Source organism: Torulaspora delbrueckii, chromosome 5, assembly GCF_000243375.1.
Source record: "Torulaspora delbrueckii CBS 1146 chromosome 5, complete genome".
Lineage (NCBI taxonomy): Eukaryota > Fungi > Ascomycota > Saccharomycetes > Saccharomycetales > Saccharomycetaceae > Torulaspora > Torulaspora delbrueckii.
This window is the reverse complement of record NC_016505.1, coordinates 501,322-524,283: the sequence shown is the minus strand read 5'-3', so window position 1 is coordinate 524,283 and position 22,962 is coordinate 501,322. Positions and strand designations below refer to the sequence as shown.

The window sequence follows — 22,962 nt, the reverse complement described above, 5'->3', positions numbered from 1 at the left end:
ATAAATCAGTTCGACTGGACCATTGAAAGATAAAGGAATTGAGTCGCCTCTCCAGCTTTTGAGAACTTAAGGCAGGTTTCAATCGATTGAGAATGTCGCAGCTTATCACCATCGCAACTTGTAACCTGAATCAATGGGCGTTGGATTTTGAAGGTAATCGGGATCGTATTCTAGAATCCATCAAGATAGCCAAAGAAAAGGGCGCTCGTCTACGTGTGGGTCCTGAATTGGAGATCACTGGCTATGGATGCCTGGATCATTTTCTAGAGAGCGATGTTAGTTTGCATTCATGGGAAATGTATGCCCAAATCATCAAGCGTAAAGAAACTCATGGTATCTTACTCGACATCGGTATGCCTGTCTTACACAAGAATGTTAGATACAATTGTCGTCTGTTGTCTCTAGACGGTCAAATAATGTTCATCAGGCCAAAGATGTGGTTAGCAAATGATGGTAATTACCGCGAGATGAGATTCTTTACACCTTGGATGAAGACAGGTGTAGTCGAAGAGTTTATTTTACCACCAATGATTCAAAAACATACAAATCAAAAAACCGTACCCTTTGGCGATGCAGTGATTAGCACTTTGGACACCTGTATTGGTGCCGAGACATGTGAAGAGCTCTTCACACCACAGTCGCCAAGTATCAACATGTCTTTGGATGGTGTAGAGATTATTACAAACTCTTCTGGCTCGCATCATGAACTGCGTAAGCTAAACGAAAGGTTGGACCTGATCATTAACTCCACGAGCCGTTGTGGGGGTGTCTACTTATATGCCAACCAACGTGGATGTGATGGTGATCGTTTGTATTACGATGGATGTGCTCTCATCGCTGTGAATGGTAAAGTCGTTGCCCAGGGTTCCCAATTTTGTTTGAAAGACGTCGAAGTGGTAACAGCAACTGTCGACTTGGAAGAAGTTAGGAGTTATCGTGGTGCCATTATGTCTCGTGGCTTACAAGCATCTTCCTCCGAGATGAGGTACAAGAGAGTTCACGTTCCAGTCGAATTAGCTCCCACAACTCTGAGATTTGATCCTACTATTGCACCCTCGCCAAAACGTAAGGTGTTTTACCATTTACCAGAGGAAGAAATTGCCCTTGGACCCGCTTGCTGGTTATGGGATTATTTAAGACGTTGCAATGGCTCTGGATTCTTTCTCCCATTATCTGGGGGAATCGATTCCTGTGCCACGGCGGTGATCGTTCACTCAATGTGTAGACTGGTCATGAAGGAGATCGCGGAGGGCAATGAACAAGTGATCGCAGACGTGCAAAAGGTAACTCGTAGTAGTGATCCTCAATGGCTCCCTAAAGATGCTCAAGAGTTGGCCAACAAGATCTTTCACACTTGTTTCATGGGAACTGAAAACTCTTCGAAAGAAACACAAAGTAGAAGCGCTGAATTGGCCAAAAAGATTGGTTCTTATCATGTTGATTTGAAAATGGACAGTGTCGTATCAAGCATTGTGGCATTATTCGAAGTCGCCACCGGTAAGAAACCAATTTTCAAGATCTTTGGTGGCTCTCAAATCGAGAATCTGGCACTTCAAAATATTCAAGCCCGTATCAGAATGGTGCTCTCGTATCTTTTTGCACAACTGTTGCCATGGGTTAGAGGAGTTTCAAATACCGGTGGCCTTCTTGTACTGGGTAGTGCCAATGTGGACGAATGTTTAAGAGGATATCTGACGAAATACGACTGTTCCTCAGCAGATTTAAACCCCATAGGTGGCATTTCAAAGACTGATTTGAAAAGGTTTATTGCCTATGCGTCTTTGGAGTTTGACATGCCAATTCTTGAGACATTTTTGTCAGCTACTCCAACTGCTGAGCTGGAACCTATCACTAAGGATTATGTTCAATCGGATGAAATCGATATGGGTATGACTTATGAAGAGTTGAGTATTTTCGGTTATCTACGTAAAGTGGAGAAGTGCGGTCCATATTCGATGTTTTTGAAGCTACTGCATCAGTGGTCACCAAAGCTATCGGCTGCACAAGTAGCGGAAAAGGTCAAGAGGTTTTTCTTCTTTTATGCTATCAACAGACACAAGCAAACCGTGTTGACCCCAAGTTATCACGCTGAACAGTATTCTCCTGATGACAACAGATTCGATCTTAGACCATTTTTGATAAACCCAAGGTTCGCTTGGGCATCGAAAAAAATAGACTTAGTTGTTGCCGAATGTGAAGGAAAAAATGCTGGCACATTAGATGTTATGTCCATCGATTAGACTTTGTATTTGTCAAGTAGTTTAGTTCCTCTTTCCCCAGTTGCTTTTGATGACTGTAGATCGTGAGTCGTTTCGTTTCCAAAAATCTATTAACGTTATTGCTGTTTTGATCGGTTCATCTTCCTGGATAAAATGGCCCGAATCTTGAGACACAACGAGTTGATACATTCCTTGCATCTGACCGATTATTAACTCCTTGTCTAGATTTTCATTACCGGCTAACAGTAGCAGTTTGGCTGTTGGTGATGAGACAAACCGTTGTGAGAGGCCCTTGAACCAAGTGTCCCAGTAAGGTTGGAAATCCTTCAAGTTCGTTATTCGCATGATCTTGCCTGATTTGGTCCCAGTGAATAGTGCTGGAATGGCTACCTGTGCACTTTCCCTGCACCTTGACAATCCATGACTGACATGCCAGTCAATAGCCTCTTCGTAATTTGCAAAGACATTTGGTGTTGAGAGTAAAAATGTGTGCACCTTTTCCAGGGCCTTTATGGCAGCTTCCTCCACAATATCAAGCATGCAAATTCCAACTAATCGTTTCTTGGTTTCTGTCGTTAGCTCAGAATGGGAAAAAGTACATATGCTAGCACCTAATGAGTGTCCGACTAGTATGATCGACAGCCTCGTTGCAGCCAATCCGCTGAGGTGACTATTAAAAAAACGGTCCAGCAATGTAACGAAATCTTTAACAAATTCACTGAGTGCGTAACTGACATCCTTCTCTGAGTCAATTGGTCTTGTTTGACCATGACCTCTGGCATCAAAGGCGAAAACTGCACATCTTCCATCTGTCTTTTCCTCCATCTTCTTAGAAAGATTAGCAAAAGTAAGCCCTGATGATCCTGCACCATGATGGAATACAAAGACTGGAACTGATGGTTCCTCTAGTGATTTTGGTAAGCTGTAATACGTATTAAACTCAAAATTCCTCTCCTCGACCCTAATGCGCTCTTGATGATCGAAGAAATCATTCCATCCTAAAACTGCTTCATTTTCATTGTCATATCCATCATTCACAGGTCTATGATGTATCTTCAGTTCATGATTGCCCAGGGAAGGCAGTTCGCCTAGTGCATCCTTTTCCTCTTCTTCTGGGGAAGATTGCCCTACCAAATCCAAATGTCTCAGAACAGCTTTTCTTCTTAAATCGCTACCAGCCATTTTGAGCTCTTCTAAACAAACATCTGACAGCCCTAGTGCCTTCTACTTTCCCATTTACCAGAGAGTAATACCATCAAGGTTCTTAGATATACGAATAAGTCTATCCATAGTCATCGCTGACGAAAATTCATGCTGTCTTAAGCTCATAATTAGCCAATTACAGGCGATATGACATCCTTTAAATCATCAATTCCAGCCCTTCAAAGTTCAAGTCAACAATCAATTTTACGAAATTTTGCTAGCTTAGTTCCCACAATGTTTGCCCTCAATATCCCTTCAAAGAGTCCCCTCGGCTCCCAATAAATTGAAGCTAAATTTTGAGATGGAAATGAGATCAAAGTCGCCTTCAGAACCCTGCTTCGGTTCCTCAATCTTAACTAGCTTAACCATTTTATTTAGTCTTATTTACTGGCGCTTTTTTCACTCTGCGGCCAATCGTGAAAAGTTTAGTCAAAATGAAAAGTTCCAGTTCAAGTAGTGAAAGTTTCAACTTTTAAGACACCAAAGAGACTATTGTGCTCACTCAAATCACTCCATGCTCCGCAGGTCGATTCACACTTCGAGGACTCTTAAGAGTGCGAACGTTTGGTCTCCGTCGGCCAACAGGGCGAAATCTTTGGGCATTCGATCGGAACCTATTAGAAAATGTATACTTGAAGGAACACCTTCGAATGGGCCACCATCTTTGAAAAGAAGATCCAATCGTATCAAATATAACTCTCCAGAGAAAATAGATGATACTTTCAAATTGTGTTACGATTTTTTGCAAAATAGAGCGGCTAAGACGTATGAACAAGTCTCTAAAGCCCAAGACTCCAAGGAAGTGGAAAAGCTATTGATCGAGGCTGAGTTAATCAACCCAGAAGTGCAGTACAACTTCCAACATAATGATAAGATTGATAACAACCCTGAAACGATAGATTATGAACAACCGGTGTACAGGCACTTAGGCAAAGAGCATTGGGAATCATCCGCACAGATGCTTCTCATGCAAAGACTAGAGACTTTGAAAGTGATTCCCGATACTTTGCCCACTTTGGTGCCACGCGTAGAAGTCAACTTGAAATTTCCATTCTCTACAGGTGTCAACAAATGGATTGAACCAGGTGAGTTGCTCTCTTCGAACTCTACAAGTTTCCCACCTGTTTTCAAGATTCAAGAGTACGAATTAGTGGATCCAACGAAACAGCTTTACACGATTTTAGTGGTGAACCCCGATGAGCCAGATTTGAAGAATGATTCGTTCCGTACAACGCTAAATTACGGTCTTGCTAACGTCCAAGTAGGTTATAACGACAACATCGTGGATGCAAGAAAATGTAACAACTCCAACGTAATCGCCGATTACCTGCCCCCAGTTCCAGAGAAGAATGTTGGTTCACAAAGGTTCGCTGTATGGGTCTTCAGACAACAAGCTCCATTGCAAGGCAACTTCAGTGCACTAAACAGAAACAGGTTCGATATCAGAGGTTTCACCGACCAGCATTCCCTACTACCGGTAGGAGCACACGTTTGGAGAAGTGAATGGGACTCTAACGTCGAAAATGTCAGAGAACAATACGGTCTACCCAAAGGTAGAATCTTTACCAGAGTTCGCTCCTAACGGTAATAATTTACATTATAATACCTGTACATACAAGACAGAAAAAAACCTGTGCAATTGAGTCTTTTGAATATATATCATTGTCATAACTAGATAGACCAAACCATTTTCTAGCTCTTTATGGAGTCAACAGCTTGCAAAATGACAGCTGCAAAATCCACATTTGGATCTTCGAAATTGACCTCCTTAGTAGAACCCACTTCGGCCTTCTTTTGTACAGGTGCTTGCAATTTAGCATACTCAGCCTTAGCCTCCTCCACGAGTTTCATTTTGGCATCAAAGGCATTTTGTTCCTCCTTCTTCGAAGCTGCAGTCTTAAATGACAGATCGTTCTTCAAACCAAAGAACAAACCTAAACCAAGTGCGGAGTATCTTAAAACATTCACAGTAGACATCTTAGAGCAATTGAAAATATAATGAGACTACAATAGACTACTTCAAATTACAGTTAAGAGTGTATTTTACAAGTTGAATCTTTAACTTTTTCGCTTGAAATTGTTCAAATTGAGCCAATCAACAAGCGTCTTTTCCAACGAAAGTGAAATTTCACCAAGCTTTGAAGAAGGTGATGAGCTACTTGAGATATCATCTACATTGGGTCAATTGATCTGTTAGTCTGCTATGTTTGTGTCTGTTGGGGTGCGGTCTGCTAGGGGCCCTCATGTGGCCACGAACTTGTGGCATAGTATGTTTTTGTTTGTTGTAGTTTCTGCGCTTGTAGTGGTCATCGCTGGATATGTACTAATACAAGGTTATGAATTTGATTTAGAAGCACTTTCTGCTCAGTTGTATCGAGGATCAAGACGTTGTTTTTTTTCGGGCAAAGGGGATGGATATACTGGTGGTGATGGTTCCAATGGTGCTAGTTCAACACAGTTCAGTTATAAAACTGCGGTAGCATATCAGCCCAAAGACCGAGATGACCCGATCTACAAGAGGATGAAGACTCAGTTACAATCCGCGACTGGTGAGGATAATTATTTCGTCACTTTGAATAATCCTGGTGACGTTTACGCAGGGGTAGCTGATGGAGTTGGTGGTTGGGCAGAGCACGGTTACGATTCAAGTGCTATCTCAAGAGAACTGTGCCGTGCCATGAATGATTTCAGCTCACTGTCAAATAAAAAGGACTCTCACGCGTTTCCGCCCAAGAAGTTGATTGAAATGGGTTACAATAAGATTAAGAACGACGGAATTGTGAAAGTGGGAGGAACAACTGCGATCGCCGCCCATTTCCCCTCAAATGGTACTATGCAGGTTGCTAACCTTGGGGATTCATGGTGCGGTGTCTTTAGAGATTCTAAACTTGTGTTTCAGACGAGATTTCAAACTGTTGGGTTTAATGCTCCGTATCAATTGGCGATTATACCGGATGAGATGGTGAGAGAGGCCAAGAAGAAAGGTGGTGCATTCATTCAAAATAAACCTTCTGATGCAGATGAGTACAGCTTCCAATTGGCAAAAGATGACTTAGTTGTTCTAGCAACCGATGGTGTCACGGATAATATCTCATCAGATGATATACAGCTCTTCTTTCGCGATAACGAAGCCATGATCGAGAAGGATTTGCAATCTGTCTCCCAGCAATTTGTCAGTAAAGTGGTTGAATTAAGTAAGGACCCCAACTATCCAAGTGTTTTCGCCCAAGAAATAACAAAATTGACTGGTAAGGACTACCGTGGTGGTAAAGAAGATGATATCACAGTTGTCGTTGTTAAAGTTGAGTAAAGAATTACATAAAAGTTTGCCCAGGCGGTTTAAAGTTTATAGACATCGGGCTGGTTTTCCACGATACTAATCAAACGTCCTTTGTAGCACAATCTTCTTGATCTTTTCGCGTTCATTCTTTAGCCTTTCCTCCTCCTCAAGCACGCCAGAAACGAATTCAACGTTGGAGGGCAATCCCAGCACACGCGACTGGGTCTTTTTACCTGATCTACTGAGAAATGTGAATGCAATTTTGTTCGACTGTTCTCTGGAGCGAGAAGATGCTGGTCGTAGCAGTTCCGGTTTATCTGACTCGTTTTTCGATGATAGGATTGGTATCTTCCCCCCAGTTACTTTCTCGTTTTTCCGGGAATCAGCCGATTCCAGTAAGATCTGCTGAAATTGTCTTTCCATTTCTGCTTCGATCTTACGTTCGTCATCTTGCCTCATCTTCCGCTGAAATTCTTCGTACATTCGCTTCTTTTCAATATCACGATCGGCATCAATATCCCTGTAAATATCATCTTCTTCACTATATTCCTCTTCACTATCTTCTTCATCGTCACCATCGCTATCGGAATCACTTTCATCCTGATCATGATCATGTTGGTCTTCCTGTTCATCTTCTTCATCGTCAATCAGGCCAGAGATATCGCTTCCTACATCATCTTTATCAAACTCAACTTCATCTTCTTCATTTGCGCTCTCATATTCCACTTCAGACAGGTTAATACTGCTTTCTCGAGGAAGGGCAAACTCGCTTTTTCCTCCCTGGTGACCTGCGCTCTGAGTCTTCAACGCATCAAAGAGCCTCATTGCACTTTCTTGGGTACTGGCAGATCTATTTATTCCACCATCAGGCATAAACTTCTCAAAAATAGCATCGAGTTTAAAGTTAACTTCCTGCGGTATAGGTTGATCCTTGGTGGATATGTAATAATCAAAGAACATCAAAAAAAGTTTCGTCTTATTCCGAAAAGTAGGGCTTGTCTTCGTAGGGTGTAAAAGAACTGTCGATATGAGTTGGATTCTAAAATAGTCATCCGACCTGTCGATATCACTGGGTGAGAAGAGGTTCGTACCAACTCTAGCATGGCCGAAACTCATAATTTTAAACAGCGAGTCGATTAATACAACCGGCTTAATGAGCTCACAGTTGTAGAGTTCGGTCAAGTATCGTACTTCTGAAATTCTTTGCATGTTTTTGCTGTAGTCACTGATTTCCAAACCACGGTCTATGTTCTCTATAACCTCATCTATGCATTTAATGACAAAATTTCTTTGGTATGCATAAAGCTCTTTCACGACCCGAGCCATCAATGGAATATTTTGGTAGCTGATTTCTTCAGGTTTTGTCAGGAGTTCGCATAGCATATTGTACACATTTGGATCCTTCCAATTGGCCTTCCGGAGCAGCTTTATTACATGCTTGTGTTCAAAATTACCAAGTTCCCTTCTGATGAGCACACGGTAAAATTTCTGTTCTGAAGTAAGGATCTTGGCATCAGCATTCAGCGATCTAATCGAAGGGGGATAGACTAGGTTGATCAGGTTATCTAATGCTCCTTTTAAATTGATATTCAATTGTCGATCTTTCTTATTCTCTTTTATAAGTTCCACCATTTTTTCCATATGTTGCTTATACTCTGGTTTATTGATTAGAAAAATGCCCAGATGTTCGAAGAAAACTGTTAAAATTTCAATATTGTTGGGAACTTGAAGGTTGATGATCAAGGTTCTTATTTTGTGAAAAATCATGTAGGTTGGGAGCAGCATAAATTTGACCATTTCACTGAAGAAAATAATATTCTTGACGTTGATCCTATTAGAATGTAGCTGACTGCGGAATCCATGATCAAGATACGTGATAAATTCCTCAATGACCTCTGGTAGATATTTGGCATTTGTTGCAAGGTACCTCGCAAAAATTCTGATTTTACTCCAATCTTGTGTCTCTATGAGAAATTTCAATAACCTCTTCCTGGTGGCCTTGTTGTCTAGATTAGTAGCCCAGTACTGCACGGAGAGCGAATCTATCATCGCCTTAGTCTCTGCTCCTTCCAGACTTGCGAAAAACCTATTGATAGCATCTCCGTTTGCTTCGGTAGTATTTCTAAGGGACTCAGTATAAACATCATCGATATTTGGTAGGATTTCATAAAATTTTCTGGTCTCTTCGTTTTCCCATACCCTTTGCCCAGGCAAAGCCATCGTATTAGTTATCACGGGCGAATATGACGACGTTTCCTCATTTCGAGCGTCAGATTCCGTGCCAAAAGCTGGTAAATTCAGTTGAAAGAATTCAGCCAAATTCTCGGACGCGGTTTTAAAGCTCTCATAAATTGGCAAACAAAAATTGTACTCCTCAATGTATTCATCAGTCGACTTCCCTGTTCTAAATTGGCATTTTTGATGCTCTTTGTACAGCTTTTTGACTTTCGAGTATAATTCAAGGGCTCTGGCAAACACTGCCTCGGTAAAAACCTTGAAAAGTGCTTGTAAGGATCCTTTCAAATCATTATCGAAAATGCAAACGTTTAGAGATGTGTCTTCGTTGTCAAAAAAGAAGGGAAACCGTTTCACAAATGAAGTAGCGATGGCCGTGGAAAAACCGAGCTTGAATTTGTAGTTTAGAGTTTCTTTCAGAATGGGCAGCAGAAGAGGTTCCTTTTTATTGACTCTTCTTTGCAAGAAAGATGGCAAAGCTTCCTTCGAGCTCACTTTGTCCAAGCTGGTAAATATACCCACAAGATACAGTTCGGTTAATACACGTAAATTGCCCTTAAGTTTCGTAGATTTCGCTAGACCTTCTTTATCCACTGTGGAATCATCTGCCGAAGTTGTGAAGTTATTTAGGTACAGCTCAAATACGCCGCACGTAAATCTAGCATTGAATCTCTGATGTAGACCGCTGACCACTTCAACGGCTGCAATGACGTCTTCGTTCTTGTTACCCACATTAGATAATCCCTCTGCCGCAGTGTTGGTAATCTCTGATAGATATTTCTCTAGTGACACTTCACTCAAATCCTTAAGTAAAGATTGTTTCGACTCTTTGTTTATTCCTTGCTTAAGTCTTTTAATAAAACCAGTATTCCTTTTGATACTGGAATCCAATTTTTGACTTTTAAGCGGGAACACTTGCTCACCATTCCAGGCTTTAGTATTCAGCTCATGTAGCTGAATTCTTCTCTCGTCCTATTAAAATTCAATTCGCAGGTTAGTTTATTATGTCACCTCTAATCTACCATAGCATTCGAACATACATCCATAGCCACAGCTTATCGGCTCTATGTTATGAGTACCTTATCCTGCTATTAAAGTATTTCGCTCTTAAGTTTGTTGATTATCCTCATCGCTTGATCTTCTAGAAAAAATATGAACTAGAATAAAAAAAACCTGCCAGATGAGAGTGTCAATATTCCTGCAAGAAAGGTATTTTAATTTATATGCTAAATTTATGTACATTTAACGCCAGCCCACTTTTCTGTCAGGCGAAACTCTGATCACCGAGGTATTCCTGTATCGTTTGCATTCTTGACTCGAGTTCCTGCAAATTCCCATTTAGAATGTTAATTTCCTCAAAATTGCGTTGCTTCTTGGCGTTTTCAATCATAGTTTCCACAAGGAATGCTTGTTCTTTCAGAACCATCAGTTCCTCTCTAAATTGTTTAATTTCCTTTATCTCCTTGATGCTTAAGTTGTCTGCTAGGAAGTTCGATAGTTTAACCACTTCCTGGCTCTCCGGAGCATGATAGATCTGCGGAGGATTGATGCAGGGCAATGACTTCAATTGCAATACCTTTTCGTCTATGAAAATTGAAGATGCCATACGGACAGATTGTTGAATCTTTTTCTCTGCATTGTTCTTTGGTTTGATCATGGATATTTGCTTAGTTGACTGATGGTAGGATGCTACAGCTCGTAGTAGCTTTGCCCTCAACTTATTTGATTCGTTAACGTCAAATTGTTCAGGAGCTTGGCTTATACTTTTAATACGTTCAATATCACCTAGAGATGCAGTAAGTTGAATTATTACTCTTGAGGTGTTACTGATGCTCTCGCACTGCGATAGCAGCGGTGATAGAGGCTGTCGTACCTCCTTTTTGAACTTCCTTTGGAAAAATAAGTTGTGAATGCATTCGGAGCACAAGCGTATTGATACGTTATCCGAAACCAGTTCCTGTGTCGCTTCTGTGAAAGGTAAATCATTAGCTGCATTCATGAGGTTGTAAATAGGCACTTGATTCGAGCAATTAGTCGAGCGACTATCACAAACTATATTTCCACATAACCTGCAATGATGACGTCTGAGCGTTATGTCAAATACTTGATTACAAATATTGCAGTGCGTTGCTTCATTATCATCTCGCCAAGAAGTAACTGTTCTTTCCAATTTTGAAATATCCTTTTGTACCCTAAAGCCTTCCAATAAACTGCCTTTGTATTGTCGTATGATGGCAATTATCCCATCAAGAAGCCTGACGAGTCTGTTTTCCAATTGAATGATTCGTAGTTGCTTATCCTCGTTCTTCATAGTCCTTAAGCTCTTCAGTGTTTCTGTTAGCTCTCTTGAACTTCCGTAGTCGTTATACCCAGGTCTGGCACCAAAGCATTTATAGCAGCAAACATACCATCTTCCCTTCTGAGGATCGTAACGTCCATGAGAGTCTAACTTTATAGTGTTTCGGCAATGGGCTCCACAGAATAGCTCGCCACATTTATGACAATTAACAATTCCAGTTCCCTTTCTCAGTAACCTGCCACATTCGTGGCAGCACGAAATCCCAGGTTCAAATGCTTTTAAGTGGCCAGCGACGAATCCATCCCTTTTATGACGTCCTTTTACCTGCTTATTAACTGGGTGAGTAGCTAATTCTTGTGGTTCTCCAAAACTGTGATCATTATCCAAGTGATAATTTAGACGTCTCAAATCACTTAACTCTTTGGAGCAAACTGGGCAGTTAAAGATGCTCAATTCACCATTTTCCGAGTCATGAAAGTCCTCAGATGCCTGCTCCCCTGTAGCTACCATAACGAACTGCCCAGACGACTCGATAATCAACACAGTTTATATGGCAGCTCACTTGGAGTACTTGATGAGATTTGGGACCTGCTTCTCTATTAATTTCTTGAAAGACATCCCGATGCTCTACTAGCTCCATTTCAAATTGTAACAGTACACTTTGGAGAGATGACTGCTAGGACCGGTTCTCCAAAGAGAACGCACCCAGAGTTCATGTCCAATAAAATTGGATAATGGAGGACATATTTATGGTGATTCTTCTTGCGGGCACCGCAGGACTTACATATCAATGGTCATTTAATATACTATGGTTTAAACTGGGCCCATTGTTCGATATCGTCGCAGCACCATCAAAGAAGGATGAAGTAGCACCAAAATTGGAACTCAATGAGGATACATTCCTGTACAAACTCTACAGTGATTACTCATTTTCATCTCGGAAGATAATGAAGGCAATGAGAGTGCTTTTCTCAGTGGCCATGGCAACTTATATCGTTACAATTGAAATTATCCTTTGGCAAATCAAGACTGCAGATGTTCAACAGAGGGCTGATGCTGTGACCAAATGGATTTGGCCTCTGGTTTCGCTACTCTTGTCAGTTTTTCTCATTTTGCTTCAACCATGGTTTATTGTCATGTCCCTACTTAACAAGTTCTTCGAAGAAAGATTTGATATAGATAAACTGGTCATACTCTCATGTGGATGCATTGCTACACTTATAACGTCACTCAGGTACACAGAATGGGGCCCATTTTACCATACGGATAGTATGTTGACAAAATTGTCAATAATAGGAATAACAATGATGGCTACGCTGGCTGGAGTGGCATCTACATCCACTTTATATTCCACATTTTTAACCGTGAAGAGGTGCTACTTTCCAACTAACAGTTCACAGAATTTCAACCTCACTGGTTCCTTACTATGGACTGCAGATGATAAGGTTGCAGATCAAATTGATATATACAAGCGAAATATCCAGGAAAATGTCGAGATAGTGAGTAAAATCGATCAAGAGCCTGGTGGTAAACAGTCTGTTATGCGGGATCAATTGATGGAGAGGATAGGATGGTTTCAAGTTGAGATTGGAAACCTTGAGAGAATAATCAACCAACCAGCACATGTAAGAAAGCTTAGGAAGGCATTCAGCTTCGTTTTCCTGATCTATTGTCTGCACAAGATTAAATCTACATTTACAAGAACTGTGCCCTTCGTTATAGCGCATCTATTCAACAAGGCAGGAGAGGCCCCAGAGTGGGAAACTGATCCATTGGCGACAACCGTTGCTGGAATCCTAGATTTCGTCTTTTTTCGATTCACCCATCAGTACGAACTAGACTCCCTGGCGAAACAAATTTCCCTACTACTATCAACTTCCTTATTTGTCACTTCATTGTCTACTGTAGCCACTACAATCTCCTACCTAGTCGCACTACTGCCTAATCGCTTTCGTGTCTTAGCAATGTATGCCATGCAAGGTTCTAAGGATTTTAAGAAACTGCCAATGCATAAAGAAAGCTCGATTCACTCAGCTTTTGCGAAGCCCCCCTCTATCATAAAGAATCTCATGGTTTCTGAACTTGCAGGCGTCTACGTAGTAGCAACGATCCTGTCTATTCGATCGAATTTACCATTCGATGTATCAGAAAAGGTGAATGAACTTTTGGGTGAGAGGTTTACAGTCCCAAGCGTTGTCATAGACTCTTGGTTTGAAATGGTGTATGCCATTTCATGCATACTGACCTTCGTAGGGATAAAGTTTGCGGAAAGAAGGTTCTCATCAAGAAGTTCATGGATATCAACTGGAATTAAAGATAGAGACAATTAAATTAACTCGCATATAGCCAAGTCATAGATTAAAGTAGCATCACATCCACAGAGCAAAAACTACACAAAAACTTACAAGTTACAAGAACAATTGACTTTATGATTTATAGATGACTATGATACTATTAGAAGATCAACTTAGGCAGATCCACTGCACCTTGGTGAGATCCTGAAGTGTGAGCGGGTCTTTCGATGACAATGAGTTCATTTTCTGATATTAGATCAGCATAAAGGATTGGTTTGTACTTCTCGGTGAAAAAGATAGGCTTCTTCTCAGATTTTCCTTTGCTTTCTCCGTTGAATTTATTTGCAGCCGGCAAGAGGTCAAAAGCTTCGTCAACCTCTAACTCGTTTTCTTCCTCAGCGTCCCCGTTATCATTCAGGAAGTTGCTGTCATCTGTGATTGTCAATCCATCACGACTATGCTTTTTAGGTTTCTTTCTCTTGCTCACGGGAAGATCGACTGAGAAATCTAATCTTGAAAGCCATGCTGCACTCCAAAACCAAACTTTATTCACATCTTCCTCAGAACTAAAGGTTCCAAAACATTTCGAGCTTGATGACTGAATTTGTGCCGGTACATTCTCTGTATTCTTCTTGGACCAAGTTGTCAGTAAACTCGAGTCCTCGTCTTCATTGTTGAGGCTGAACTCGTAGATCTTGTTATCCGCAGTCGTCAAGACAACACTGTTCCTTCCCGTAATGACACGCAGGCTTGTTACGAAGTTCATTAAACGGACCAAGGTTCTCGCCTTCAACGTTTCCAGATCCAAAATATCAACAGCACCGCAAGTATATGCTATTGCCGCATATTCACCATTGACGGCCAAACGATTAATTCTATTCATATAAGGAATTTTAATACTGCTCTTTGTTGCAGGAACCTCCGTGAGCTCAATTTCCTGCATCTCGTCATCGTTTTCAGATTCCAAGTCCAACGTAAAAAGCTCATTGCTAGAAGAGCAAGCAACAATCCTCGAATTGTCCACAAATTGGACAAGGCTGCAACCTGTTCGTAATAGTAGATCGTTATCTAGCTTAGTGACTTTCAACTTTGTGCCTAAAGGCTGCAAGTGAAAGAGCTTTGTGGAAGAAGGTCTTGCCACTACGAGTACCTGACCATCGGGTGACATAGCACATGTAGTTATATTCTGTTCATCCTTCAGGACCAATTTGCAAACCAATTTATAGTTAGAGGTTGAGTCGAAATCATCCCCGATATGCCATATTCTGATATTGGACTCATGCCACATCACCACAAATCTTTGAGCTTTGTTGATGATTATACTCTTAGAGAAAGAGGCAAACAGCGGCATCTTTCTATATTTTCCATCTGCAAAGGATGATAGAGAACTTATTACCAAACTCTTTTCAACACCACCAGAAACGAGGAAATCAGCACCTCTTGATTGATATGAGCACATAGCTCTCACATCATTCCCATGAATCAGACGGTTGGAAGTATTCACCCATTTATGGCCTCGATCATTTTGTGATTTACCACTATTCTGCTGAAATTGAAATATCTTTCTGTCAACACCTGCACTAAAGACTTGTGAACCGTCCGCACCCTGAGTCAAACTGAGAACATCGGCTATGTGAGTTTTGAATGATTGCGTCAATGTAGCATGAGTGAAGTCCCAAAACTTTACAGAGCCTGTGGAGTCACCGGAAACAATTTGATTCGAGTTTGGCAAGTACAAGACTGACCACACTAACGTAGATTCTTTCTTTGACTTATCCACCTTCATGGTATGCAAAATTCTGCCTCTATCTTCGGCTTTCTTCTGTGCAGACCAAACTCTCAACTTACCATCTGAGCAGCCTCCAATAACATTAGCATTCCCTTTCCATGTTAAAGTCAATATCCTAGCCTCCTGTCTCATCAGACTGCCATCGTATTCCAGACAACCTGGACCTCCCGATATGTCAATCACTACAACGGTACCGTTGTCACATCCAACAGCCAATCTATCTTGGCTCTCATCAATTGCCATCGACCATATTACACCAGCGTTGCAATCGTAATTCTTAAGTGGTAACCCAGTAGCTAAATTCCATTCTGTGACTACAGTAGAGCCACCGATAGAGAATAGTCTCAATGCTTCACCAGGAACGTTTCTCCAGCATAATCCTTCAATAGACCTATTTTTCCCAGACTGAATCACTAGCTCCTGAAACCAGTCATCTCGAGGATTCCAAATCTCAATGTTCCCATCAGATCTTCCCAAAGCTAAACGTAGATCAGATGGTGTGAGTTTCTGCGTGTCAGATTTATGAGAAAACGCCAGCGCAGTAATATTCCCCGAGGTCATATCCACAAATCTTGACCTATGGACCATCATTGGGTCCTGAGCTGTCATCTTAAGCAGCTAATTTATGTCTTCCTAAGTATCTTGAATGGCTACTTTTAATGCGATGAGCTTGATATTTTTCATATTCTTCAAAATTTTTCAATCTTTAAAAATTCACTATAAACGTCGAATGTGATGATCAAGTAAACATCTAAGATCAACACTTAAATGGACTAGAAACAGCCATTTGAAGGCTGTCGTGATCTTATTGGTGTGTGACTGTGATTTGAATATAGAGGAGATTGATTTTAGGAACTTTCCGTTTTTAAATTGGTTGATTTTGACATTTTTAGCTTCGATGATGATGAATGACCATGTACCTACCGACAATGATGTAAACACGAAGATCTTTCATTCCATTGCAGATGTCTTTCAAAAAGCTCAGTCAACTTATGCAGGTCATAGGAAGCACATAGCAGTGCTGAAGAAAATTCAATCAAAAGCTGTAGCTCAAGGATATGAATCTGCTTTTATCTATTGGTTCAATACACTTGTTACAAAGATATTGCCATTAAAAAAGACTGAGATTGTTGGAGACCGTATTGTGAAACTAGTGGCTGCCTTTGTGGCCTCGCTTGATCGTGAGATTGAGCTTTTGCGTAAGAATAGCAAAGCAATTGAAACAGTGCATGAGGAGGTCTTCTCAAGGTTTGTGGATCAGTTTGTCAGACATATTCTCAGAGGGGTAGAGAGTAAGGATAAAAATGTGCGGTATAGAGTAGTGCAACTGCTGGCAGTCATGATGGATAATATTGGGGAACTTGATGAATCTCTATACAATTTGCTAACCTGGTCTCTTAATAAAAGAGTATGCGATAAAGAAGCAAACGTTAGAATACAGGCTGTGTTTTGCTTAACAAAATTCCAGGATGAAGATTTTACCGATGGTGACAGTATGGACGATGCAACGCGGACTTTGATGAAAGTGGTTCAAAATGACGCTTCTGCCGAAGTTCGTCGAGCGGCTATGTTGAATCTTGTCAATAATCCGGCCACACAGTCCTATATATTAGAGAGAGCCCGGGATGTTAATCAAGTTAATCGTCGATTGGTCTACTCAAGAATCTTGAGATCTATGGGGAGAGATTGTTTCGAACAAGTAGACTCTAGAATCATTGACCAGCTCATTAAATGGGGGTTAGAAGATAGAGAGAAGAATGTACGAAAAGCTTGCACCAAATTGATATCCCACGACTGGCTGAATTCGATGGATGGAGATCTTATAGGGCTTCTAGAAAAATTGAATGTTACTAACTCTTTGGTAGCAGAAAAGGCCATGGGTTGCCTATTTCAAGCTCGTCCTGACATTATTGCGAAAGTCAAATTTCCAGAAGACATCTGGAAAGAGTTTACTGTGGAGATAGCTTTTCTTCTTAGATGCTTCTATATTCACTGCGCTGAAAACAAACTGACGGACGTCTTGGAGACCAACTTCCCTGAAGCAACTAGATTTGCCGATATTTTGAATTATTATATTCAAGAAAGGTTTTACGGAAGCAATAATATTCTGTCAGAAGCAGACAAACGAAACTTGGATTTTATTTTGCAACAATTGTTAATCACAGCAAACAAATATGATTTTGGTGATGAAATTGGAAGAAGGTCGATGCTGATCGTGATCAGAAATATGTTGGGTATCTTTGAGTTGCATGAGAGCCTTATCGGGATTGGTTTACAGGTCTTAAAAAGCTTATCAATTAACGAGAATGATTTTGTCACCATGGCGATCGAAATCATTAATGATATTAGAGATGACGATATTGAGAAGCAGGAGCAGGAAGAAACTTTGAGAGCAAAGAGCGCTAATGGTAATAAAGAGGACGAAGAGAACGATAATTTAGACTCATTTCATAAAGTGGTTGAGGATGCAGTCAGCGGTAAAAGCATGCCTTCAGAACAGGACATAATGAAAAATCTACAAAGTCAGAAGGAGGTTAGACCTGAAACTGTAGTCGCGTGTCTGACTCGATCGTCCCATATGCTTGCACTAGTTAACATGCCACTAGAGCAGAATATCTTGATAACTTCTCTGATTGATACTATCATAACTCCCGCTGTCAGGAATACTGAGCCAAAAATAAGGGAGCTTGGTGTCACGAACCTAGGTCTTTGTTGCCTTTTGGATGTCCAACTTGCCACCGATAACATGTACATTTTGGGTATGTGTGTGTCGAAAGGTAACGCATCATTGAAGCAGATCGCGTTGAAGGTTATAGTCGATATTTTCTCTGTGCACGGTTCAGTAGTTGTTGATGGTGAGGGCAAGGTTGACTCGATATCACTCCACAAAATCTTTTACAAGGTTTTGAAGAATGACGATTTACCTGAATGCCAGGTTGTTGCTGCTGAAGGGCTATGCAAGCTGTTCTTGACCGACGTTTTCACAGATGATGACCTCTTCGAGACGTTGGTTTTGTCCTATTTCTCACCTGCAAATACATCCAACGAGGCCCTTATCCAGGCATTTGCCTTCTGCATCCCTGTATACTGCTTTTCTCATCCAAACCACCAGAAGCGGATGTCAAGAATAGCTGCAGACGTTCTATTAAGACTCTGTATGTTGTGGGATGATCTACAGACCTCTGACGAACCAAATATTAATCGAGATGCCATGATGAAGCCGAATATAATCTTTCAGCAACTACTACACTGGACTGATCCAAGGAAACTGATAAACCAAACAGACGACGATGCTGAGAAAAGTAATGTACAATTGGACTTTGTTCTTGACATCACTAAAATGCTTTCCAGAATCGATAAGAAGGAGATTAAGAAGATGCTAGTCACCAACATTAACGCAACACAGATTACCTCTGGTCAAGATTATGATAAACTAAAGCAAGCTTTGGAACATATTGAGGATGTCTTAGAGAACGAAACGCTTGACTCAGCTAGCATTAATTCGCTAGAAAAGTTTAAGAAGACTTTGATGCAAGCGCTAGACGATGCGTATGACAGGCGTCAGGATAAAGTAGGCGAGGATTCAGACGGTGCCAATGCGCAATACTCTGCAATCTTGGAAAGCGTTCCTACTGAAGTACAATCCATTACCAAGAATGATCAAACTCCGAGTGACATAATTACTGGTTCAGTTGACAGCGACCCAACTTCAAGAGAGTCTGGACAACCTTCAGAGCCCAGTAGGAAGAGAGGACGGTACGACGACGAAAAGCAGACGCCGTTTGGGGATACTAGCGAAAAGTCTACTGACACTCAGAGAAATGTTAGCTTCGCCTTGCCCACATCGGAGAATGAGGGTTCGGATGGAGAAATGTCAATCGATTTAGATGACAGTGCATATGTTGAAAAATGAAACACTGTGGTCTGATCCAAGAACTTCGGACCTCATGCCATGTTAGTAAATGCAAATATATAATGTGTATAACAGGGTTGTCCGAAAACACCTCCAGCATCAGGAAGACGCATGCAATTAATTAAGGAATTTACTCAAAATTTGATCATTTCCTAATTTATCCTTAACCAGGGAATATATAACCATCAACAAGTTGGGGAATCGTAAGGTAAAATAGTCATAAAAACCATTGGGGATAGGACCCATGACGGCAGCAAGATCTTCTGGAAGATCCATGAAATGGTGATACTTATTCCTCAAGGCCCGAAGTAAATCCATTAATTTACTTCCGCTGTATTTCCGGTATTTACCGAGGTTTTCCATGAACTCCTTATCGAATTTGGTCGTCCAATCACCATTTAAAATCACCTTACTGGCCTTCGCTTCCAATTGAAGCAATAAAGGACTTGGAGGGTCTCTTCTTTCTACTTCAAACCGATCACTGACCTTCAACAAGAACTCTAATTTCTTAGCACTTGACCAGAAAAATGGATGGCTGAGCACTGTGAGGGCAGTTGGCCTTTTGAGAGGATCTTTTTCAACCATCGTAGAAATCATATCAGCGGCTTCGACCACCAAAGACCTTTTTTTAAGCGACTTTCGAAGCCCGGAAAGGTCACAGTTGCCCCGGATGATATTAGCTTCACGCAAATATCGACTACCAAATGGATGCTCACCATTTGATAGGACATAATAAAACACACAGCCCATTGAAAAGATGTCAATCGCCCGTGTTAGTCTTTGCTTGGTGGCGTGGTCGTAGAACGATACAATAGGCGATTCGGCTTTGCCATCTTCTTCAGCGATGGATTCAATCATTTTTCTTGTTGAGTCATCCAGCAATTCTGGAGCTCTCCAGCCGCTAGTGCCTCCGGCGTTGTTTGCGTAAGTTCTCAATGACGATTCATCGGCGCCCAGTTGTTTACATAGCCCAAAATCAGATAGAAGAATTCTGACATTTCCATCCTCAGCTTTTTGTCCAGCAACAAACTTTTTGGATGTAGAGACGAGGATATTCTGAGGCTTGATATCTCGATGAATGATCTTCAGCGAATGAAGATGTGCAACACCGCATGCTATTTGCTTTAGGACATCGATCAAATCGATATTATTCTTCATTCTCATAATCTCGTCGGAATTTTTCTTGGCCTCAACTAGGTCCTCCAATGTCGAGTTACAAAGCTCCAGGGCAATGTATAAAAACTTTTCAGTAGACTCCGAGCAAAAATATCTTACGACGTTAGGATGGTCATCACTTTCCGTTAGTAGTTTTATCTCTTGAGAGGCAATATCACAAAAATCGAGCAGTATGCGCTTGACTGCAACAGGTCTTCCTTGGAACTTTCCTTGAAGAACAACAGTCCCCGATGACCCATAACCCAAAACTTTTTCAGATACTGTCAATGTTTTTAAGTCGTGCTCAAATTCCATCGTTTCTATGCTTTGAAGGTTTTCATCGACTGGCAATCTTTTCTTTAATTTCTTCCCACCACGGTTGCCTCGCTTCCTTTTTTTCTTCTCCACAACGAGATTCTTGGCATCTCTATTAGTTAGTTGTTCGGTTTCAGGGTTTCTCTCTTCCATTTCCACCTTTGTAATTGAGTCATCGTTTGAAAGTTCACCGGTTGCAATAGTCGTGGTGTCGCTTATCTGCTCATCTGCGATATTTCCCATACCTTGGAACTGATCTTCCTCAATTTCGACCTCCTTTGTCTTGATTTCCTTAGCGGGTATCAATCCACTTTTTTCAAGCAAGATAGGTAGAGGCATGATAATTTTGAATCTTTGTAATACCATCAGAATAAAGAACGCGAACAGGAGGATTAGGCCACTCTCAATAACGCGGTAGATAAACCTTCCGACAACGTATACTATAGAACCTCGGTTCTGCTGCATGATTTCATTGGCGATCTGTTCTTGAACTTTTAATCGGTAGGCCTCGAGCTCCAATGGCGAAATGTGTTTGTCCAACGAGTTTGATTCCTCAATGACTTCATTATGCGCGACGTGAGCCGGAGGAGCGATGAGAGGCGGCGATCTCTCAGGTAAAGAAAGAATTTCATTATGCTTGACATGTCCATCAAATATGCGCTCATATTTCATACTTTTGAGTTCGTGTACACCAGTTAATGCAGCTTTTATGAGATCCTCATTCTCGAAAATGCTGGGAGCTCTCCATTTCTCACTGACGCTGTATTTGGATACCGGTGAAGCCTCAACAAGCGACGGAAAACTTTCTGCAGATAAAGCAAACCAGGTGCCTTGCTCACTTTGGCCCAGGTATACTCTATTATTTCCAAGTCTTTCATCTGGCGACTTCAAAGGATGGGGAACTAAAATGTTCTCACCTCTGGTTTCATCCTGAAATACATCGAAGATACCATTCACGATTCCAGGAAATTCAGATGATACCCATTTAGCAATCCGGTAATCGGTGTTGATTGCTAATAGGGTCTTATCTCTGAAAGGCGCAATATATATCCCATCCTGGGAGTATAAGTTTTGCGAAGCCAAATGCATGTCCAATGTGTTTTGCTGCCACCTGGAATAAGTGACATTATATGAACGTTCATCCTGCGAATTGATGCTTAAATGATAAGTCGTTTTACCAACGACGATAAGATTCCCACACTCCTTTGATCCAAAACCTCTGGTTCTGCAAGTTTCCTGGTCATACTTGTACTTTTTGTTTTCGGTTCCAGGTCCATAAGCCGAGAGTATCTCTCCAGTGAGTAAATCAATTGTATATATGGCTGCAGATCTTGAGCCTGTATAAGTCTTCTCATCTTTGACCACAGCTCCTGATTCATTCACCGTCAAGTCAGTCTTTAAGTGCATTGGAGACGACGACACCAATTCACTTATCGTAACAGGAAGCTTCTGAACGCCTTGAAATGGACTGAAATAGTATATTTTACCTTCATTATAGGGTTCCACAATCAGTGTCTCATAAATAGTAGTATTAGTCACTTCACTGACTTTAATGAGTGGTTCAAAAAAAGACGAATCGATGGACCACTGTATTTGCCCGTTTTCTCTGTCAATCCCATGTAGTCCCCCTTCCAGGTCTGTAGCCAAAAGCATATTCGATAGCGACAGCTTCTCGAGTGCCCTGTCATGTTGAGGTTGCATCGAAGCTGCTCTACCGGGAGCAGTGACCACATCGTTCCAGTAGGCATTATCCTGCTCGACCAGTGGTGTAGGCCCAAGTCCTCTCCTCGGTACTTTGCCAAAGTCTACTGTCGGATTAACGTCTTTACTCCTGTGTTTTCGTAAAGCAATCGGACTGACAGTATGATACTCAACTTTACTATTCAATGTACTGTGTAAGTCGCGTTCGAGTGTTACAGAGGATGCTCTGGTTATCGGTGGATCATAATCAATATCAGACCGCAAGGTCGAGCCCAAGCATAGCTTTAGACAGCACAGAAGCTGTATAACGATAGCCACGCAATATAGCTTTTTCATACGTTCTCGATGTTCCAACTCTTAGTTTTCAGCTTCCACAGGTAATCATTCAAACGGAAAAAGACCCCACTACACTAATTCGTTGAACTATCTCGTTTATCCACGTATTTGGCTTCTCACAAAACTGTTATATAATATTAATACTCCCCTCTTCAATCTTTATAGTAATTGTGTTAGCCTCATTTTTCACTTTGGTTTGGTCGAAGAGCCATGTTTACAGCGT

At 41.2% G+C, this 22,962-nt stretch overlaps 11 protein-coding genes across 11 annotated transcripts; 5 read left to right on the top strand and 6 right to left on the bottom strand.

Annotated features, from left to right (window-relative positions):
* Positions 1 to 92: 92 nt before the first annotated feature.
* On the top strand, positions 93 to 2,240 carry QNS1 (glutamine-dependent NAD(+) synthetase; the record flags this gene model as incomplete). Its single annotated transcript, XM_003681676.1, has 1 exon — positions 93 to 2,240. One exon carries the CDS (start codon positions 93 to 95, stop codon positions 2,238 to 2,240), a length of 2,148 nt encoding a protein of 715 aa, XP_003681724.1.
* Positions 2,241 to 2,261: 21 nt separating this feature from the next.
* PPE1 (phosphoprotein phosphatase methylesterase 1) lies at positions 2,262 to 3,401 on the bottom strand (the record flags this gene model as incomplete). The annotated part of the gene is made up of 1 exon (XM_003681675.1): positions 2,262 to 3,401. One exon carries the CDS (start codon positions 3,399 to 3,401, stop codon positions 2,262 to 2,264), a length of 1,140 nt encoding a protein of 379 aa, XP_003681723.1.
* Positions 3,402 to 3,936: 535 nt separating this feature from the next.
* Positions 3,937 to 5,004, top strand: MRPL35 (mitochondrial 54S ribosomal protein mL38; the record flags this gene model as incomplete). Its single annotated transcript, XM_003681674.1, has 1 exon — positions 3,937 to 5,004. One exon carries the CDS (start codon positions 3,937 to 3,939, stop codon positions 5,002 to 5,004), a length of 1,068 nt encoding a protein of 355 aa, XP_003681722.1.
* A 110-nt stretch (positions 5,005 to 5,114) lies between these two features.
* Positions 5,115 to 5,399, bottom strand: TIM11 (F1F0 ATP synthase subunit e; the record flags this gene model as incomplete). Its single annotated transcript, XM_003681673.1, has 1 exon — positions 5,115 to 5,399. The coding sequence occupies one exon, from the start codon at positions 5,397 to 5,399 to the stop codon at positions 5,115 to 5,117; it is 285 nt and encodes a 94-aa protein (XP_003681721.1).
* Positions 5,400 to 5,625: 226 nt separating this feature from the next.
* Positions 5,626 to 6,732, top strand: PTC7 (type 2C protein phosphatase PTC7; the record flags this gene model as incomplete). Its single annotated transcript, XM_003681672.1, has 1 exon — positions 5,626 to 6,732. One exon carries the CDS (start codon positions 5,626 to 5,628, stop codon positions 6,730 to 6,732), a length of 1,107 nt encoding a protein of 368 aa, XP_003681720.1.
* A 66-nt stretch (positions 6,733 to 6,798) lies between these two features.
* Positions 6,799 to 9,983, bottom strand: NMD2 (Nmd2p; the record flags this gene model as incomplete). Its single annotated transcript, XM_003681671.1, has 2 exons — positions 6,799 to 9,909; positions 9,978 to 9,983. The coding sequence occupies 2 exons, from the start codon at positions 9,981 to 9,983 to the stop codon at positions 6,799 to 6,801; spliced, it is 3,117 nt and encodes a 1,038-aa protein (XP_003681719.1).
* A 218-nt stretch (positions 9,984 to 10,201) lies between these two features.
* On the bottom strand, positions 10,202 to 11,746 carry PEP7 (phosphatidylinositol-3-phosphate binding protein; the record flags this gene model as incomplete). Its single annotated transcript, XM_003681670.1, has 1 exon — positions 10,202 to 11,746. One exon carries the CDS (start codon positions 11,744 to 11,746, stop codon positions 10,202 to 10,204), a length of 1,545 nt encoding a protein of 514 aa, XP_003681718.1.
* Positions 11,747 to 11,970: 224 nt separating this feature from the next.
* Positions 11,971 to 13,566, top strand: TDEL0E02630 (uncharacterized protein; the record flags this gene model as incomplete). The annotated part of the gene is made up of 1 exon (XM_003681669.1): positions 11,971 to 13,566. The coding sequence occupies one exon, from the start codon at positions 11,971 to 11,973 to the stop codon at positions 13,564 to 13,566; it is 1,596 nt and encodes a 531-aa protein (XP_003681717.1).
* Positions 13,567 to 13,690: 124 nt separating this feature from the next.
* On the bottom strand, positions 13,691 to 15,928 carry UTP4 (small subunit rRNA maturation protein UTP4; the record flags this gene model as incomplete). The annotated part of the gene is made up of 1 exon (XM_003681668.1): positions 13,691 to 15,928. One exon carries the CDS (start codon positions 15,926 to 15,928, stop codon positions 13,691 to 13,693), a length of 2,238 nt encoding a protein of 745 aa, XP_003681716.1.
* A 295-nt stretch (positions 15,929 to 16,223) lies between these two features.
* YCG1 (condensin subunit YCG1) lies at positions 16,224 to 19,232 on the top strand (the record flags this gene model as incomplete). The annotated part of the gene is made up of 1 exon (XM_003681667.1): positions 16,224 to 19,232. The coding sequence occupies one exon, from the start codon at positions 16,224 to 16,226 to the stop codon at positions 19,230 to 19,232; it is 3,009 nt and encodes a 1,002-aa protein (XP_003681715.1).
* Positions 19,233 to 19,349: 117 nt separating this feature from the next.
* On the bottom strand, positions 19,350 to 22,739 carry IRE1 (bifunctional endoribonuclease/protein kinase IRE1; the record flags this gene model as incomplete). Its single annotated transcript, XM_003681666.1, has 1 exon — positions 19,350 to 22,739. The coding sequence occupies one exon, from the start codon at positions 22,737 to 22,739 to the stop codon at positions 19,350 to 19,352; it is 3,390 nt and encodes a 1,129-aa protein (XP_003681714.1).
* Between the last annotated feature and the right edge of the window lie 223 nt (positions 22,740 to 22,962).